Genomic DNA, 19987 nt, shown 5'->3' on the forward strand with positions numbered 1-19987 from the left:
GCCAAATGTAATGTCTTTACATCCGGGTTTTTGTTTGGGAAATCCCAGTGTTGTCATAGGTCGCAACACTGCTTATCTCTCCCTATCATTGTGAGTCCCGATTTCCCGTATCTCGTCGACGATAAGCGTTGGTGATGGTCTACACAGCTGTTCGAGGCAGCAGGCCAGCAGGAGCCAATCAGGAGAGAGTGTTGAGCATGGCATTGTCGTGCTCCTGTGTATGTGTGCATGTACGTGTGCGTGTGTTTTTAAGGGCGAGTTTACACCTGTATCACTGCAGGAAAATGGTCCCTGTGTACTCCGAGGACGGAGCCACTTTCCCCTACATTTTTTTTTTTAAGAATTGCGTCAATGAGGAACTCACGGTTAGTGTTTTAGGTCAGCGTGACACCATGTCTGTAGTTTTTTTCGTGTATATGTGTGTGTGTGTGTGTGTGTGTGTGTGTGTGTGTGTGTGTGTGTGTGTGTGTGTGTGTGTGTATCCTGTGAGTCCATGGAGAAATGAAGCACGATAAGTTCCCAAGTGCACTTTCGTGTAATAATCATATCATCAAGGATGATACAAAAAGAAATATAGCTGTCAGTTGATATATATATATATATATATATATATATATATATATATATATATATATATATATATATATATATATATGTATTGAATTGGACAGATTCTTTTATATATATTTGACTGGTTTTTGAAGTATACATAGAGTCGTATTATATTTGAGGTTATGGACGCGAATAGAGACGTTTTGTCTTGATTGATAAATTGATTGTGTTGAGTTTAAGATCATTTAAAGCACTTGCATAATTAGGAAAGTGTGTGTTTTGTTCTGTCTCGCTAAAAGCAAGTTCGTGTATAACAGTTTGAGGCTTCGTGTGCCTGATTCACCCCGTAATAGACCTATTATATATATAAATATATATATATATATATATATATATATATATATATATATATATATATATATATATATATATATATATGTATATATATTCGAGGTTCATTGGTGAGGATGGTTAAGTGTGTGAAAAGACGTCACCTTGACCCAACACCCTCAGAGGCTTGGCTGTGTTGTTATCTCACTGACAAGCGTACGTTGCCGGATGCTATGCTTAGGCACAACACCTTTCCCCCATATGTGGATCCTCCCTCGCTTAAAAGTCGTTTATAGCATCACTGTAATCTACCCGCCTTACACGTGTCACGCATTAAGCTTCTCGGAAGCTTGAACAAGCTGGTGTGTTTGATGGCGCAAGTCATCGTGGGCACAACGGCTCGGCGGTTGATCGGCTGACTTGCACAAGGTCGAAAAGTTAGGTTGTCACTCGCTCTTTACTTCATTCCTCTTCCTCTGGGTTGTGTCTGCGGCAGACCTTTTGACTTCCATCACTTTCCCTCTTGTTGTTGGGTCGGGTAACAGCTGCCTTCTCCATCATAGTCCCTACTCGTTTAATACCCACCTAGATGCTAAAGTGAATGCCACAGGCTCTACTGGGAGGCACGTGAGAGCACACATGCTTGCTACGAACTTTGCTCCGAGGCAAGGGGTGGAGAGCAGCATATGCTTGCAACAAGCGGGATCGCGTGCAAGCTCCGATATTAGGGGTACAGCAGTCAGCCTCGCGGGAGCACAACAAACATAGCGGTTTCGTCAGTGCTTGGGGACACCTAACGGGATTTTTCGAATCTTCAACGAGGCGACGAATGCTCTGCCAAGGAAGGTTTCAGATGTCGAGTTAACTCGGCAGGTTCCCATCTTCAACTTCCGAGGGGGTCGATGGTTTTCAACGAACGAATCGTCACCCAAAGTTATCCGACCTTGTAAGATGTGCGCATGATTTTTTTTCTCTCTCTCTTGTTCTTCAAGCCCAGATAATCATATGTATTAGTCCTCTCAGATTCCTCCAAGACGTGTATCGTATAACAAAAAAGATGGTCGAGAACTCTCTGGTCGCCGCGCTTCCAGTTAGGCTCAAGGTTAGCAACACGCATGAGGGAGTGGTTGGTGGAGAACTGTCTTTTGGGATAGCAACAGCAAATGTATACATTTTCACGGCCAGATTGTGTTCAGAAACCTTATAAAGTCTGCTGTCTTTTGTGCGAGAGGCCATGTGAACTATCCCCCTCGAGTGCAGTGTAGCTTGTCACACAGTTTTTTTTTTTTTATTAACATGTGCTTCAAGATAAGAATAAAAGACTTGTTTGTATATCAGAATGAGGTTATATTTAAATCATTCAAGACTTTATTTACGTAACTTTAAATCTGAAAATGATTGCGAGCGAAAATTTTGAAGCTTCGTCTACAGATTTTGTATTGCAAAGAACCATTGATTAGGGGACAAATATATGTGCATCTACGTTCAGTTTGAATTGATTCATATTAGTTTATCTAATTTTAGTGGGACAATACGCATGTCAGTCATTATAACAGAACTACATTAGACTACCATGTGCGCATTTTTCCCCCTCTCCTTTGAATTGATTGTCTCTGTTAAATTGTGGTTTGACCGAACATTCTCAACGTGTGCGAAGTGAGACGTGTTGGCTGCGCTCAAGGTTGACCTTGTTACCAATTGGAATAGATGACTTGATGAGCCAATCAGAGAGCATTTCTGGTCTCACGATGGCACGAGCGTTGGTCTGCATGAGTGTGAGATCAGCAAGGGAACGCGAGGAGTGATTTAATGAGCCATTTCAGAGAGCATATCTGGCGTCGCGAATGTAGCTACATGTTATTCCACTTTAAGTATCGCCACTACACCTTATTTACAACCATCCGAAAAAGTTTTCTGTTCTCTGCCTGCCATTTTTGTTGGTATTCAGCTACCAATACGTACCATTAGATCCTTTCCATCGCTCTGGTGTCTTCGTATAATTGCGCCACCTTCCATGGATGGAGTGTCACGGACAGACAATATTGTATGTGTTCTGATCGTTCATCGCTCGACTCTGATTGCTCTGAACTTCCATGAGGTCGTGGGGTTCCCGACGTGACGCAGTGGGAGGCGATGACGTATACCTGGGGTTGAAAAAGGAATGTTCCATCTTGCTGTTCGTTACCCGTAGGGGCACCGTCTTCCGTAGCGCTCAACAGTGGATAAGCTACCCAAGCTTTTCTGTTGTGATTCATTTCGAACCCAAGGATTGTGATATCGCCTGCATGGAAACATCTGAATTTCGACCACTTGAAGCTAACCTGTAAATTGATATTCTAATAATTTTCCGATGTTATCTTTCTCTCCGCCCGCCATTTCACAGAGGTTGTGTTTACATCTTCATGTGTTTGGGGGTGGCCTTGGATTTTTCTCGATTCTTTCAAAAATATGGATTTTCTTGAACTTTACAGCATAGATGCTTTTAAGTATGCTGAATAAGAATCTGTGGCCAAAACCCAAAAATTCATGTAATTAGTCGAGTAATTAGCATATTGATATTTATATAATTAATTCAAGTGGTAATTAAAGGCTTAATAATACGAAATGCAGTCTTTTAACTCGAAATACTTAATCAGCATATAGAATATTATCTATACTCAGATTTTCATTAAAATCTGAAGAAGTTGAAAATCTGGGCAAAATGCAGGCTGTAGCCCTGGATTTTTCTTGATTTTTTTGAAAATATGTATTTTCTTGAAAACTTGAACATAGATGCTCGTAAGTATGCTGAATAAGAATCTGTGGTCAAATTCTAAAATTTCATGTAATTAGTCGAGTAATTAGCATATTGATATAATTAATGCAAGTGGTAATTAAAGGCTTAATAATACGAAATACCGTCTTTTGATTCGAAGTACTTAATCAGCATATAGAATAACATCTATACCCAGATTTTCATTAAGATCTGAAGAAGTTGAAAATCTGAGCAAAATGCAAGGCTAGTTCCGTCTGCTGCTTACGCCTCTTATCGCCAGCGTGTTACCAGATTCGTTGGGTAAACATGATTTTGTACATTTATATACGCCCTCGGAAATCAGTACTTATCATCAAGTCCGTATGATTCACAAAGTACTTGCGTTACCTTTTATGTTAAAATACATCCTGGTTTCATAATCATTGTTAATTGAATAAATTGGTAGTTTGTATGGCAAGTCGGTTGGTTAACTCCCAAGTAAACTGTGGGGGATTAGGTGCTAAATTTAACATCGAGGCACTCAACATTTTCAAGGTTAAGAGACATAAAATAGAATAAAAAACATTTTTATTCAAGTCATTGCTGCCTGCTGTGATTATATTTGAATAATGTCAGCCCGGAGGTATTTTTGTACACGAAAACCCCGCGCATCAGCTTCCAAGACGCGGACCTAATCATTGCATGGGAAACGGAGCCACAGCTATGGAGGGACGGTATTTGGTGCGATGATTACCGCTGCTCTCTCTCTCTCTCTCTCTCTCTCTCTCTCGACGCTGAGCATAATGGCTCGGTTAAGAAATATCTCTGGCTCCTGTGAGGTGGTGTGTCCTGGGTAGCGACAGTGTGTGAATCAACTGGGGGGGGTAATGGATGGAGCGGTATGACGTCGGGCTGGAGATGGTAGGGAATGTACCTTTGTGGAGTGGTGGGGTTGGTTAGCATGGGGAAGCCAAGGTTAAGCGTCACCTTGGCTGGATCCTGCCTTTGTTTTCGTTGTGCAGATGCCGAGCGTTGGCGTTAAAGCAGAGGACGTTTGTGGCGCTTCCTGCGGCGGGTGAGTAGTCGCAGTGAGGATGGTTGTGATGGTGGGAGGCATTTGGTTATGATTTTGGGAGGATTCGTGTTTGGAGGGCGATAAAAGATGATGGTATGCGATGCTGGGAAAAGGTAAGACGTAACTGTGATGGTCGTGAAAGTTGATATATACAAGGTGATTTCTATGATGGTGGCAAGAGAGTGGGGAGGTCTGTATTAATGATACTGATGACAAGAGAAATTGATGTTTCACGTTATGAAAATAAGTGTTCAGTGAAAGTGACATGAAATTATTTCAGAAGAGTCCCCTTGTAAAAGTACAATGCAGGCTCTCACCTGCATTTCAGGAAATTCCTACCAGTGCAATGTTTTTGTTGTGGTTTGATACCTGTTTATATTCGAATATTTGGTCGTTTATTGACGGGTAAGCTCTGGAATTTCCTCCCACTGGTCTTCCCAAACTTTGCACGTACAAGCTGTCCCGTTTTAATGAAAGAGCCAGACGCACCAATACTTGTAAAAGTGTACCTGTAACCGACATACTGGTTTGGGGGGATGCTATTTCATGTGTGGCGGAGTGGCGATGGGAATGGATGAAGGCAGCAAGTATGAATATGTACATGTGTATATGTCTGTGTATGTATATGTTATGCATACGCTGAAAGTATGTATATATGCGTTTATGTGTATTCATGTGTACGTGGGTGGGTCGGGCCATTCCTCGTCTGTTTCCTTGCGCTACCTTGCTGACGCGGGAGACGGCGATTAAGTAGAATATATATATATATATATATATATATATATATATATATATATATATATATATATATATATATATATATATATCCTTGGGATAGGGGAGAAAGAATACTTCCCACGTATTCCCTGCCTGTCGTAGAAGGCGACTAAAAGGGGAGGGAGCGGGTGGCTGGAAATCCTCCCCTCTCGTTTTTTTTTTTTTTTTAATTTTCCAAAAGAAGGAACAGAGAAGGGGGCCAGGTGAGTATATTCCCTCTAAGGCCCAGTCTTCTGTTCATAGCGCTACCTCGCTAATGCGGGCAATGGCGAATAGTACGAAAGAAAAAGAAAGAAAGAATATATATATATATATATATATTGTGTGTGTGTATATGTTCGTATTGTTGGAAGGTGTTGTATTTTGATGATGGCCTCATTTTTCTTGGTGTCGGAACTCCTTCAACCCAGATAACCGACCAGACGTATCCACAATTAGTGCCTTATTAATGAGAAAAAAAAAAAGATCGTTTCTTAAGGTTTCATTGCCTCGTAGAACCGAATATTTGCGTGTACTAGTATTAAGGGTTCTTTATTCGTCGTGGATTTACGTGCATGTACATGCTGACTTGTTATATAATAAGCTTGTTGCGTCTCTCTTGGAGAACATTTGGCAACACGCTTTAAAGCCCAAGCCAAGGGATTTGAATGGTGTAGCGGCAACATTGCTTCCAGATGACGAACTACCAATGGGAGGGCGCATGAGCGCTTCGGATGACCAATGAAAAGACGCTTTCAGTGTGACGTCATACCTGTAAACACGGAACAGCTGATGAGTCCACGCTGGCTCTTATAAACAAAGCGACGCCAGACGTTGTTGTGTGAAGACGGAACGCAGAAAGCTTCCAGAAAATTTGCGTTTATCGCATCAGTTTCATCTTAAGATTGTGTTTGATAGACTGATAACAAGGTAAGATTTCCTGGGATTCTTGCGAACTATTCGAGTGAAGCTCAAACTGCAACATTAGAGCAATGAATATAGTTGAAAATATACTTATTGATCGCCTCAGGCTCAGTGGATCAAGGTTCGCAGACCTGAGATACATCGTCCGGGTGGCGTTGTGGCTAATGGATTCTCGCAAGCGTCACTCTGCAATTGATCATGTTTTTTCGCTCCATGAAGACAAGTGTTTTTTGTGTACCAGTACTTATGTTACTGTAATCCGTTGGAATTTATAAATTCCCTTAAGTTGATAAAAGTTTTGCAACGTCAAGCAAGTGCGGAGTTATGTGAAGTGGAATGAATTGATACTTATATTTCTTATGATTTTAAGCGAGATGGTGTCAGTTTTCTCTTGCAACACAGCAAATGAATGACGCTAAATAAATTGTGGGTAAAGTTACGTTATGAAAATTTGTAGGAATGACGCTAAATAAATTGTGGGTAAAGTTTCGTTATGAAAATTTGTAGGATTCATGTTTTTTTAGTTGAAAATGTAGACAACAGGAACGCTTGAAGGCTCATGTTCAACATTACCGAATCTTGGAGTTTTACCTAATTTTTGGGCGTTTCACATGACTAATTTAGAATGTAAACTGAAACTGAATCTCAAAATTTATATCGAAATCACGTTAAGTATGGAACCTACTCTTTAGATTTCACCAAAAAGTGCACACTAGACATCTGCACTTAACACAGACTCTTGATATTCTGAAACTAAACTTCATTTGTATATATTCCCCTATCTATGTTTACATGTTCATCATTGTTTTCTAGAAAAAATAATCCACAGTTTTACTTGATTGCTGTCCAGACTAGAGATGATGATGCCTTTAATCAGGTGGAAAGACCAGAGTTTTTCTTAAATGGAGGATTCTGGAAGACTTGCTCCTCAGTCTCCATTTAAAAATAATTCCTTGCTGATATTGGCTGGACATAAGATACTGAAAAATTACTAGAAAAATTATGTTAACACTTGGAGTGCTTAATTGTTTAGGAAATTACCTACAAAATTAAGAGCTATCCAATGCAGGGATTCAGAAATTTACCGGACAGATACCTATGGATAGCACCTGGGTAGTCAAGCATTGGAGGATGCAAGAGAGAGGGGCAAGTATGCAGTCTGTTGTGGATGAGAGGGCTTAGGAAGTGTCAGTTGTTGTTTGCTGATGATGCAGTGCTGGTGGCAGATTCAGGTGAGAAACTGCAAAAGTTGGTGACTGATTTTGGTAAAGTGCATGAAAGAAGAAAGCTGAAAGTAAATGTGAATAAGAGCAAGGTTATTAGGTTCAGTAGGGTTGAGTGACAAGTTAATTGGGAAGTAAGTTTGAATAGAGGAAAACTAGAGAAAGTGAAGTGTTATAGATATCTGGGAGTGGATTTAGCCGCGAATGGAACCAGGGAGGCGGAATTGAGTCACAGGATGGTGGAGGGAGCGAAGGTTCTGGGAGCGTTGAAGAATGTGTGGAAGGTGAGAACGTTATCTCGGAGAGCAAAAATGGGTATGTTTGTGAAGGAATAGTGGTTCCAACAATGTTATATAGTTGCGAGGCATGGGCAATAGATAGGGTTACACGGAGGGTGGATGTGTTGGAAATGAAATGTTTTAGGACAATATGTGGTGTGAGGTGGTTTGATCGAGTAAGTAATGAAAGGGTAAGAGAGATGTAAGGTAATAAAAAAGAGTGTGGTTGAAAGGGCAGAAGAGATTGTGTTAAAATGGTTTGGTCACATGGAGAGAATGAGTGAGGAAAGATTGACAAAGAGGATATATGTGTCAGAGGTAGAGGGAATGAGGAGAAGTGGGAGACCAAATTGGAGGTGGAGGGATGGAGTGAAAAAGATGAGCGATCGGGGCCTGAACATACTGGAGGGTGAAAGGCGTGCAAGGAATGCAGTGAATTGGGACAATGCTGGGGTGGATGTGCTGTCAATAGATGTATATATATTAAGTGCCACACCTCACATCTATTCTCTAGACGTCATCTGTAATGCACTAAAACCACATTTTCATCAAAGAACTACTCATATCAAAGGAGTTAATGCTATCCCTGGTACTGAGGGTAGTGTGGCACTGAATCTTCAAGAGCCCCGAGATAAGGGATCATAACCCACATACATGATTATGTGTACACATCTCATCTCAGGGTGGCATTGATGCTGTCCTGCATAATATGTCAGTATCATAAGGAATGGAGTATCAGCTTTTTAAGATACCTGACAAGGTTTGATTTTCCCCCCGAGTTAGTAGTGTTACATTATTAAACTTTAGCAAGTAGTGCATTACATATACAATATTGCCTAATGGTCTTTCTCAGTTATTGCAACATTAACAGATTTTTATTTTTTTCCAGGCAGCTACACCATAAAAACTGAATCACGATGGGAAGCACTGAGGAGATTACAAAACTTCGCTCAGTGAAGAAAAAGTTGGATCTTGATTCTGATGAGTCTGATTCCAAATCAAATTCAAAAAATACCTCTGGAGCAACAAGTCCTGACCCATTAGAACACGGCATTGATGATGATTTAAAACCTCTTCAAGAAGGGGAAACAAAATCGAGTGGGAGTGATACAGAGAGTGAAATTGAGGGAGCCTGTAAACCTAGAGAAAAACCCACTGGAGGTATTGATGTTCAAGGAGCTCGATGTCGAGATGACAGTGAAAGTTCATCAGAAAGTGGGAAGTCTCCAAGTTCTGAACACAGTAAAAGGTAAGAATACTGAATTTCAAAAGTAAGGAAGATAGGAGAGAGCCAGATGAGACTCTTTACCTCTTGAGCTGTTCATCTATTCTGTACACTACCTTTCTCACATGGGACGAGTGAATGTATTCGAAATTTTACATTTGCTATAGCTATTTATACTGTAGAAGAGTGTGTGAAGTAAATTCTTTCAGTTTAACAAAAGTTCCCTTTTCATCTTTGTTTTCAAGAAAGTTTGATATACTTTATTTTGAATTACCTTCTGGGATAAGTATTATTCGTTATTCTCCAATTTTGAATTGATATTAGTCAGCGGAATATGGCATCAGTATTTTATTTGCAATAGGCAAATAAGTGTCATGATATTGTTTTATATTTTTTGTAAGTTAGTTGGATGAACAACAGGATTGTAGCCATAGGTAACTGCTGGTACTCCCATGAACGATATTTATGCATTGAAGTGAAAATGAGGATATAAAAATGATTTTTGATGATGTTAAAGTACTTGTGAGCTCCAGGTTAGAAAACTGCTTCTGAGCCTCCACTTTGATAAAGTAATTGATGGAATATGTGGTTGAATTTAGCTTTTATTCCACCACTTGGTTAGTTGGAAACCTCCTCTATCACTGTTTGCAACCATGTGTTAAAGGATGTTCTCTTGAACAATGATTTATGATTCTAGGTATGAGGCTTATGAATTTAAGGTCCCTCACCACAGGTAGGTTTGGCTCTTTTATTTGAGAATCCTCCCAGTAGATTGTAGTACTTTATTTTACTTTGTTAAGTTTAACATTGTATAATGTCAACTGCGTCCACTTTTTCACAGTAGTCACATCTGTTTGGCATTTCCTACTGCAAAACAAACAGCTGAACCTTAGAGGAAAAGTCCTCCTGTGGCTCTTTCCTTTGTCCCAATTTTTTGAAAATAATGATACGGTAGGGGAGGATTTCCATCCCTTTTAGATGACTTTACAGCATGCAGGGATACTAGATATAATTTCTAGGCCTGACTTTGGCATTAGGTTCAGATTGCATATTTGAACTTTAATTTTGCTTGAGAAAATGAATACTTTAATTATATTATATATTATTATTTATTTTATCATACCTAATCGCCATTTCCTGCGTCAGTGAGGTAACACCAGGAAACAGACAAAGAATGGGTCATCCACTCATGTACACATATATATACATAAGTGCCCATACACACACATATACATACTTATACATACACATACAGTGGATTGAACCAGGGCATGTGAAGTGTCTGGGGTAAACCATGGAAAGGTCTGTGGAAAGGGAGCTGTGGTTTCGGTGCATTACACATGACAGTTAGAGACTGAGTGTAAACGAATATGGCCTTTTTTGTCTTTTCCTAGTACTAGCTCGTGGGGGGATGCTATTTCATGTGTGGCGGAGTGGCAACAGGAATGGATGGAGGCAGTAAGTATGAATAGATACATGTGTGTATATTTATATGTCTGTGTATGTATATGTTGAAATGTATAGGTATGTATATGTGTGTGTGTTGGTATTTATGTATGTATTTGTGTATGTGGGTAGGTTGGGCCATTCTTGCATCTGTTTCCCTGCGCTACCTCGCTAACGCGGGAGACGGCGATTAAGTATAGTAAATAGATTGATATATATATATTTATTTATTTGTTTATTTTGCTTTGTCGCTGTCTCCCGCGCCTGCGAGGTAGCGCAAGGAAACAGACGAAAGAAATGGCCCAACCCACCCCCATGCACAGGCACACACACACACACGTCCACACACGCAAACATACACACCCACACATCCCAACGTACACACATGTATACACACACAGACACACACATATACACACATGCACACAATTCACACTGTCTGCCCCTACTCACCCCCATCGGCACCCCGCCACACACGGAATAACATCCCCCTCCCCCCTCATGTGCGTGAGGCAGTGCCAGGAAACGACAACAAAGGCCCCATTCGCTCACACTCAGTCTCCAGCTGTCATTTATTTATTATACTTTGTCGCTGTTTCCCGCGTTAGCAAGGTAGCGCAAGGAAACAGATGAAAGAAAGGCCCAACCCACCCACATACACATGTGTATACATACACATCCACACACAGCACATATGCGTATCTATACATCTCAAGTATACATATATATACACACACAGACATATACATATATATATACATGTACATAATTCATGCTGTCTGCCCTTATTCATTCATTCATATATGATTATCCCTGGGGATAGGGGAGAAAGAATACTTCCCATGCATTCCTCACGTGTCGTAGAAGGCGACCAAAGGGGACGGGAGTGGGGGTCTAGAAACCCTCCCCTCCTTGTATTTTAACTTTCGAAAGGGGGAAACAGAAGGAGTCATGCGGGGAGTGCTCATCCTTCTCGAAGGCTCAGATTGGGGTGTTTAAATGTGTGTGGATGTAACCAAGATGAGAAAAAAGGAGAGATAGGTAGTATGTTTGAGGAAAGGAACCTGGATGTTTAGGCTCTGAGTGAAACGAAGCTCAAGGGTAAAGGGGAAGAGTGGTTTGGGAATGTCTGGGGAGTAAAGTCAGGGGTTTGTGAGAGGACAAGAGCAAGGGAAGGAGTAGCACTACTCATGAAACAGGAGTGGTGAGAGTATGTGATAGAGTGTAAGAAAGTAAACTCTAGATTGATATGGGTAAAACTGAAAGTGGTTGGAGAGAGATGGGTGATTATTGGTGCATATGCACCTGGGCATGAGAAGAAAGATCATGAGAGGCAAGTGTGTTGGGAGCAGCTGAATGAGTGTGTTAGTAGTTTTGATGCACGAGATTTGGTTATAGTGATGGGTGATTTGAATGCAAAGGTGAGTAATGTGGCAGTTGAGGGAATAATTGGTATACATGGGGTGTTCAGTGTTGTAAATGGAAATGGTGAAGAGCTTGTAGATTTATGTGCTGAAAAAGGACTGGTGATTGGGAATACCTGGTTTAAAAAGAGAGATATACATAAGTATACGTATGTAAGTAGGAGTGATGGCTAGAGAGTGTTATTGGACTACGTGTTAATTGATAGGCGCGCGAAAGAGAGACATTTGGATGTTAATGTGCTGAGAGGTGCAACTAGAGGGATGTCTGATCATTATCTTGTGGAGGCGAAGGTGAAGATTTGTAGAGGTTTTCAGAAAAGAAGAGAGAATGTTGGGGTGAAGAGAGTGATGAGAGTAAGTGAGCTTGGGAAGGAGACGTGTGTGAGGAAGTGCCAGGAGAGACTGAATACAGAATGGAAAAAGTTGAGAACAAAGGAGGTAAGGGGAGTGGGGAAGGAATGGGATGTATTTAGGGAAGCAGTGATGGCTTGCGCAAAAGATGCTTGTGGCATGAGAAGCGTGGGAGGTGGGCAGATTAGAAAGGGTAGTGAGTGGTGGGATGAAGAAGTAAGATTATTAGTGAAAGAGAAGAGAGTGGCATTTGGACTATTTTTGCAGGGAAATATGCAAATGAGTGGGAGATGTATAAAAGAAAGAGGCAGGAGGTCAAGAGAAAGGTGCAAGAGGTGAAAAAGAGGGCAAATGAGAGTTGGGGTGAGAGAGAGTATCATTAAATTTTAGGGAGAATAAAAAGATGTTTTGGAAAGAGGTAAATAAAGTGCGTAAGACAAGGGAACAAATGGGAACTTCAGTGAAGGGGGCCTATGGGGAGGTGATAACAAGTAGTGGTGATGTGAGAAGATGGAGTGAGTATTTTGAATGTTTGTTGAATGTGTTTGATGATAGAGTGGCAGATATAGGGTGTTTTGGTCGAGGTGGTGTGCAAAGTGAGAGGGTTAGGGAAAATGATTTGGTAAACAGAGAAGAGGTAGTAAAAGCTTTGCGGAAGATGGAAGCTGGCAAGGCAGCGGGTTTGGATGGTATTGCAGTGGAATTTATTAAAAAAAGGGGTGACTGTATTGTTGACTGGTTGGTAAGGTTATTTAATGTATGTATGATTCATGGTGAGGTGCCTGAGGATTGGTGGAATGCTTGCATAGTGCCATTGTACAAAGGCAAAGGGGACAAAGGTGAGTGCTCAAATTACAGAGGTATAAGTTTATTGAGTATTCCTGGGAAATTATATGGGAGGGTATTGATTGAGAGGGTGAAGACATGTACAGAGCATTCAGATTGGGGAAGAGCAGTGTGGTTTCAGAAGTGGTAGAGGATGTGTGGATCAGGTGTTTGCTTTGAAGAATGTATGTGAGAAATACTTAGAAAAGCAAATGGATTTGTATGTAGCATTTATGGATCTGGAGAAGGCATATGATAGAGTTGATAGAGATGCTCTGTGGAAGGTACTAAGAATATATGGTGTGGGAGGCAAGTTGTTAGAAGCAGTGAAAAGTTTTTATTGAGGATGTAAGGCATGTGTACGTGTAGGAAGAGAGGAGAGTGATTGGTTCTTAGTGAATGTAGGTTTGCGGCAGGGGTGTGTGATGTCTCCATGGTTGTTTAATTTGTTTATGGATGGGGTTGTTAGAGAGGCGAATGCAAGAGTTTTGGAAAGAGGGGCAAGTATGCAGCCTGTTGTGGATGAGAGAGCATGGGAAGTGAGTCACTTGTTGTTTGCTGATGATACAGCGCTGGTAGCTGATTCATGTGAGAAACTGCAGAAGCTGGTGACTGAGTTTGGTAAAGTGTGTGAAAGAAGAAAGCTGAGAGTAAATGTGAATAAGAGCAAGGTTATTAGGTACAGTAGGGTTGAGGGTCAAGTCAATTGGGAGGTAAGCTTGAATGGAGAATAACTGGAGGAAGTGAAGTGTTTTAGATATCTGGGAGTGGATTTGGCAGCGGATGGAACCATGGAAGCGGAAATGAATCATAGGGTGGGGGAGGGGGTGAAAATTCTGGGAGCGTTGAAGAATGTGTGGAAGTCGAAAGCATTATCTCGGATAGTAAAAATGGCTATGTTTGAAGGAATAGTGGTTCCAACAATGTTATATGGTTGCGAGGCGTGGGCTGTGGATAGAGTTGTCCGGAGGAGGGTGGACGTGCTGGAAATGAGATGTTTGAGGACAGTATGTGGTGTGAGGTGGTTTGATCGAGTAAGTAATGATAGGGTAAGAGAGATGTGTGGTAATAAAAGAGTGTGTTTGAGAGAGCAGGAGAGGGTATTTTGAAATGGTTTGGTCACATGGAGAGAATGAGTGAGGAAAGATTTACCAAGAGGATATATGTGTCAGAGGTGGAGGGAACGAGGAGAAGTGGGAGACCAAATTGGAGGTGGAAAGATGGAGTGAAAAAGATTTTGAGTGATTGGGGCCTGAACATGCAGGAGGGTTAAAGGCTTGCAAGGAATAGAGTGAATTGGAACGATGTGGTATACCGGGGTCGACGTGTTGCCAATGGATTGAACCAGGGCATGTGAAGCGTCTGGGGTAAACCATGGAAAGTTCTGTGGGGCCTGGATGTGGAAAGGGAGCTGTGGTTTCGGTGCATTATTACATGACAGCTAGAGACTGAGTGTGAATGAATGTGGCCTTTGTTGTCTTTTCCTAGCACTACCTCGCACACATGAGGGGGGAGGGGGTTGTTATTTCATGTGTGGCAGGTTGGCGATGGGAATTAACAAAGGCAGACAGTATGAATTGTGTACATGTGTATATATGTATATGTCTGTGTATGTATATGTATGTATATGTTGAGATGTATAGGTATGTATATTTGCGTGTGTGGACATGTATGTATATACATGTGTATGTGGGTGGGTTGGGCCATTCTTTCGTCTGTTTCCTTGCGCTACCTCGCTAACGCGGGAGACAGCAACAAAGCAAAATAAAGAAAGAAATAAATATGTGTGTACATATTCATACTTGCCTCCTGTCTTCATCCATTCCTGATGCTACCCTGCCCCACAGGAAACAGCATCGCTACCCTGCTTCATCGAGGTAGCACCAGGAAAACAGATAAAAAAAGCCACATTCATTCAGACTCAGTCTTTATCTTTCGTCTGTAATTCACCAAAACCACAGCTCCCTATCCACATCCAGGCCCCACAGACCTTTCCATGGTTTACCCCAGATGTTTCACATGCTCTGGTTCAATCCATTGACAGCACGTCGACCTCGATATACCACATTGTTCCAATTCACTCTATTTCTTGCATGCCTCTCACCCTCCTGCATGTTTAGGCCTCGATCTCTCAAAATCCCTTTCACTCCATCCTTCCACCACCAATTTTATCTCCTACTTCTTGTTCCCTCCACCTCTGACACATATATCCTCTTTGTCAATCTTTTCTCACTCATTCTCTCCATACATCCAAACCATTCCAACACACACTTTGCTCTCAACCATACTGTATTTATTTCCACACATCTCTCTTACCCTTTTGTTACTTACTTGATAAAACCCCCTTACACCACATATTGTCCTTAAACATTTCATTTCCAACACATACACCATTCTTCGCACAACCCTATCAATAACAGCTCACATCCACATGATATTGTTGAAACTACCATTCCTTTAACGTACCATTTTTGCTTTCTGAGATAACATTCTCTCCTTCCACACATTCTTCATCACTCCCAGAACCTTATCCTTCTCCCCCACCCTGTGACTCTTCCATTTCCATGGTTCCATTTGCTGCTAAGTCCGCTCCGAGATATCTAAAACACTTCACCTCCAGTTTTTCTCCATTCAAACTTACATCCCAGTTTACTTGTCCCTCATCCTTACTGAACTTAATAACCTTGCTCTTATTCACATTTACTCTCAACTTTCTCCTTTCACACACTTTTCCAGACTCAGTCACCAACTTCTGCAGTTTCTCACATGAATCAGCCACTAAAGCTATATCATTAGTGAACAACAACTGAGTCACTCCCCAGTCCCTCTTACCCCCCAACAGACTGCATACTCGCTCCTCTCTCCAAAACTCTTGCATTTACCCCCCTAAAATAAAGTATTCATAAAATGATTGAATAATCAAATGAGGATTTGTACTACAGTGTTTTGCTAAAAATTCCAGTTAGATTCACTCTGAAAGATACTTTACTATCAGGATATGTATTCAAAGTGGCTCTTAATCATGCAGAATCATAGTTTTTCAAGGAATGTATTGGGAAATGTCTGATTCTTTAGTTGGTATTTTGTATGAACTTGTTGCATGTTGGTGACTTACATTTACTCTGAGCTTTTGCTCTTGGGACTTTAGTAGGCCAGTTTCATAAAGGAAACCAAGAGAAGGTTAATCTGAAATGCCACCTTGTTTAGGTGAAATCTAGACTTTGTTGATTGATGACCTTGCTACTTACAAAGTTGAATGATCTCCTCGAGACAGCATGTGATTGGTGTATTCATAGGAGACAGCATGTGATTGGTGTATTCATAGATGAACCGTTTTGTTTTTCAGTTGAGGCCAATTTTTTTTCTTTTTAGATATATATGTTTTTTACAGTTGCTACAAATAAGGCATTACTGGAGTAACATGTATAGTTCTGTACTGTTACCTGCTTAGTTTTTTCTCTTGCTTATAATGAGATATGTTTTTATTAAAAAGACATTAAACTTTATTTATTAAGAAATAATGAATCACAGAAGAATATGGGAAATAGAATTTGAATGACATTAGCTGAGAATGCTTGTGAACTTTCATATATAAGATACAGTTAGATAAACTGAATATTTCAGGTGGCTTGTGCCAGTCAAGGCAAACCACCAACAGTTTTGTGGTTTGCAGCATCAAGTGTTCAGAAGTGATAATCCTCAGCCTGTGCATGACTTGGTATTGCTATTTATGATAATTGCGTCTAGCTTAATTTTTAGATATTGTCAAGAGATGCTTTGCAATGTAGCAAAGAGTTATCTTAAGTAATCATTTAGTATTTCAGTGCTTGTGCAACTTATTGAAACCTTAATAAAGAAGTCTTATTTTGTAAAGAGTTCATAGACTGTAGGAATTAGAAAAACAAAAACGATGAGAAGCAACAGTGCTTCTGTTATAACACCATATAGATTTCTTCAGCTTTATACTATTCATGCAAAAAGAATAAAGATATTTATTAAGGGTTCAGAATGTGATGGAGTAGGTTTTGCTGGAGTCATTGAAGAGGAATCTTGTATAGTAAAATTGCCAAAGGAATCTTCCATAGATACTGCAGATATAAACTGGAGATTACCAGGTATGAAGACTCTTCTCATGGCACCCTTGAGAGAGTTCTCAGAGGGAATGGACATCAAAGATATAGATAGATATCTAAGTGCTGTTCAGAGATTGATTAAGCAGTCCCCAGAAAAGAAATCTGCGGTCTATTCCAGTTCTTAGAATGCAGTTGAAGCTCTATCACAATATGCTCTAGTGCCTCATATAGTTCAAAAAAGTCCAAGATTGAATTAAGAGCTTAAGGGCGCCTATGCTTTAGCATTCATAGGGATGAGAGTCATGCTTTAGATAGAATTTGAGTGTGTTGGCATACTGGAGGGTGTCTTTGCATTTATAGGCTGAAACAAGGCATATAATCAAGCTAAACCATGGAATAGTTTGTGTCTTGGAAGTGGATGGTAGTCTCTAGTACTGGAACTAGAGACATAACAGTTGGAAAACATGTTTGTACAAATGACACCGTTGTTCATTAGTTGCTGTTGCTCCCTTGCTAAAGCAGGAAAGACAGTTATGCACATAAAAGTAATTTTGAATCGTAGGTTTAATTGATAGTGTATTGCAGTAAGAAACATCAAGGAGAGCAAATGATCTCTTGTTGTTGATGCTAAAATACATCAAAACTACTGAAATGAATATTCTTGAAAGCTAATAGTTGGCATAGCTGCTCAGGCACAGTGAATTGTTTTTAACTGAGACCATGTTTGTGTTATGGACTAGAATTGTTTACGACAGAGTTATGTAAGGACAGGGATAAAGGGAGACTCTTTTGTTATGGCCATTTCCTTGATGGGAATTCCCAGAGGGAATGGGCATCAGAGATACAGGTGGTCTACTTAGCTGTTTTTCTGTATTCCTTTCAGCAGAATATGAATACTTAGATATGTGGAAGTGGTAAACTTAGTTTGTATAGCAGGCCCAAATATAACCAGGACAGAAAAATTAAGAGTGTACATACATTTTGTTTTGTTCTGAAATATTTAAAGTGAAAGAAAGTACAGCATTTTAGATGTGTAAAAAGGAAAACTATCTAAGATCATTATTCTGTATTTTATGTGAAGTGAGGATCCGTAAGAAGCATTGGATAAAATCTTGTAGTATTCATTATCTAATACTCCCCATATGTAGACCATAAATGTAACTTTTCATGGGGCCATTTGAAATCTTGTTTTCATGATATTTGCTTCGGACATTCTGGGATATTGGTGGAAGTTTGGTCATTAGGGCTAGGTTTCATCTGGTACCATTTTCTGTGGCCTTTTGCATACATTTCAATAATTTATGGTTTGTATTACCAGTCTTGTTACATTTTCATGAGTTTTATCGAGTTGTGGTGTACTTTCACATTGACTTTGAAAATTTGATTAAGAAATAAGTTGACAGATTCTGGGAATCAGTGGAGAATTACAACTATTTACACGTAGTTTTATGTTCTTACTTTCAATACCTAACTTGAAAGTTGTAAATTTTAGTTATATTTGCATGCATCAACAATCACACCAAAAATAATTCTACAAACTCCACAACAGATTACTCACCGAGATTCCATGGCTTGGCTCGATGTTTGCCAGTTGTCATGTTTTCCACATTATTGGTACTGGAATGAAAAGGTTTCAGAGAAGTTCATGGGTTTGTTTTGTTTTGTGCATATGAATGAGCGTGTGTTTTCCTCCTAATACTGTAGTTAGATCAGAATGCAAGAGATGATGGTGTTTAGAAGCCATAAGTATAGTGAGTCCTTTAGATTCTTTAAAGTACTTGAGTGCTGTAAGCTGTATTTAGGTTATGAATTCTGTATTTTCAGTTATATGAATACAGTTTCTTTTATTAATAACACTTTCAACTTCTTTTGAGATGAGTGTGCATACTGTTTTTGTTCTTGATTAATGACCAGATATTGTGTTTATGCCTGGGTTAGATTTTGTTTATGCATTATACTAAGATGTTTAGGTTCTTATTTTGATAGTGTGTGATAGTTTAATGTGTTAAATTTTGTATTTCTTAGCATGTATGTGGAAGTTATCCAAAATTTACGTTATTTAATATTCACCATGGATTACTTGCAGTTATCTCCAGTTTTGTTTTATAGGGTTTGTGAAAGATGTTTTAATAGCTGGGATCGTTTTATGGCATTTTATTCTATGAAAAGTTGTATTACATGTTTAGAAGCATACAGTCGCTAAAATTGTAAGCATTATAACATATCACTGCCCGTACTTATGACAAGTATGTTATTTGTAAGGCAAAGTGTTCCTTTATACAAAGGAAGTGCAATAACCTCTTCTCGTCATCCAGTGATAGGTCTTTATGGTCTTTGGCCTTTATACAAAGGAAGTGCAATAATCTCTCCTCGTCATCCACTGATAGGTCTTTATTGTCTTTGGCTAAAGGCTTAGCTGAAAACTTCAGTTGCTCTACCTTTCCTTCACTTTTCCATTCTGATAATACAATAGTTGTCTCTCCTGTGTGTTCCTTTATACAAAGGAAGTGTAATAACCTCTCCTCGTCATTCATTGGTAGGTGTTTATGGTCTTTGGCCTTTATACAAAGGAAGTGCAATAACCTCTCCTCATCATCCACTGATACGTCTTTATGGTCTTTGGCTAAGGGCTTAGCTGACAACTTCAGTTGCTCAACCTTTCCTTCACTTTTCCATTCTGATGATACTATAGTTGTCTCTCCTGTAGACAAAGGAACTCTTTTTGGTTCCTGTTTCTCCTGTAATTCCACCTTGGATGCTTTAAGGTTTCT

The 19987-nt window shown here is 39.9% G+C and overlaps 1 protein-coding gene across 7 annotated transcripts in view; it reads left to right on the forward strand.

The window, feature by feature from the left end:
• LOC139757405 (T-complex protein 11-like protein 1) overlaps window positions 1-19987 on the forward strand; it is a 52112-nt gene that overhangs the window by 16553 nt on the left and 15572 nt on the right. For 3 of the 7 annotated variants that reach the window (XM_071677859.1, XM_071677853.1, XM_071677858.1), the window contains exon 2: window positions 8762-9121. In XM_071677859.1, the coding sequence (XP_071533960.1) occupies window positions 8790-9121 (332 nt within the window). In that variant the 5' untranslated portion in view covers window positions 8762-8789. Of the gene's footprint in view, window positions 1-4555; window positions 4692-6232; window positions 6378-8761; window positions 9122-19987 lie in introns of those variants that run through there. The other 4 variants (XM_071677860.1, XM_071677854.1, XM_071677856.1 and 1 more) reach the window with 4 other exon arrangements.

The sequence above is a fragment of the Panulirus ornatus genome, chromosome 26 (assembly GCF_036320965.1).
Source record: "Panulirus ornatus isolate Po-2019 chromosome 26, ASM3632096v1, whole genome shotgun sequence".
NCBI classification, from domain to species: Eukaryota; Metazoa; Arthropoda; class Malacostraca; order Decapoda; family Palinuridae; genus Panulirus; species Panulirus ornatus.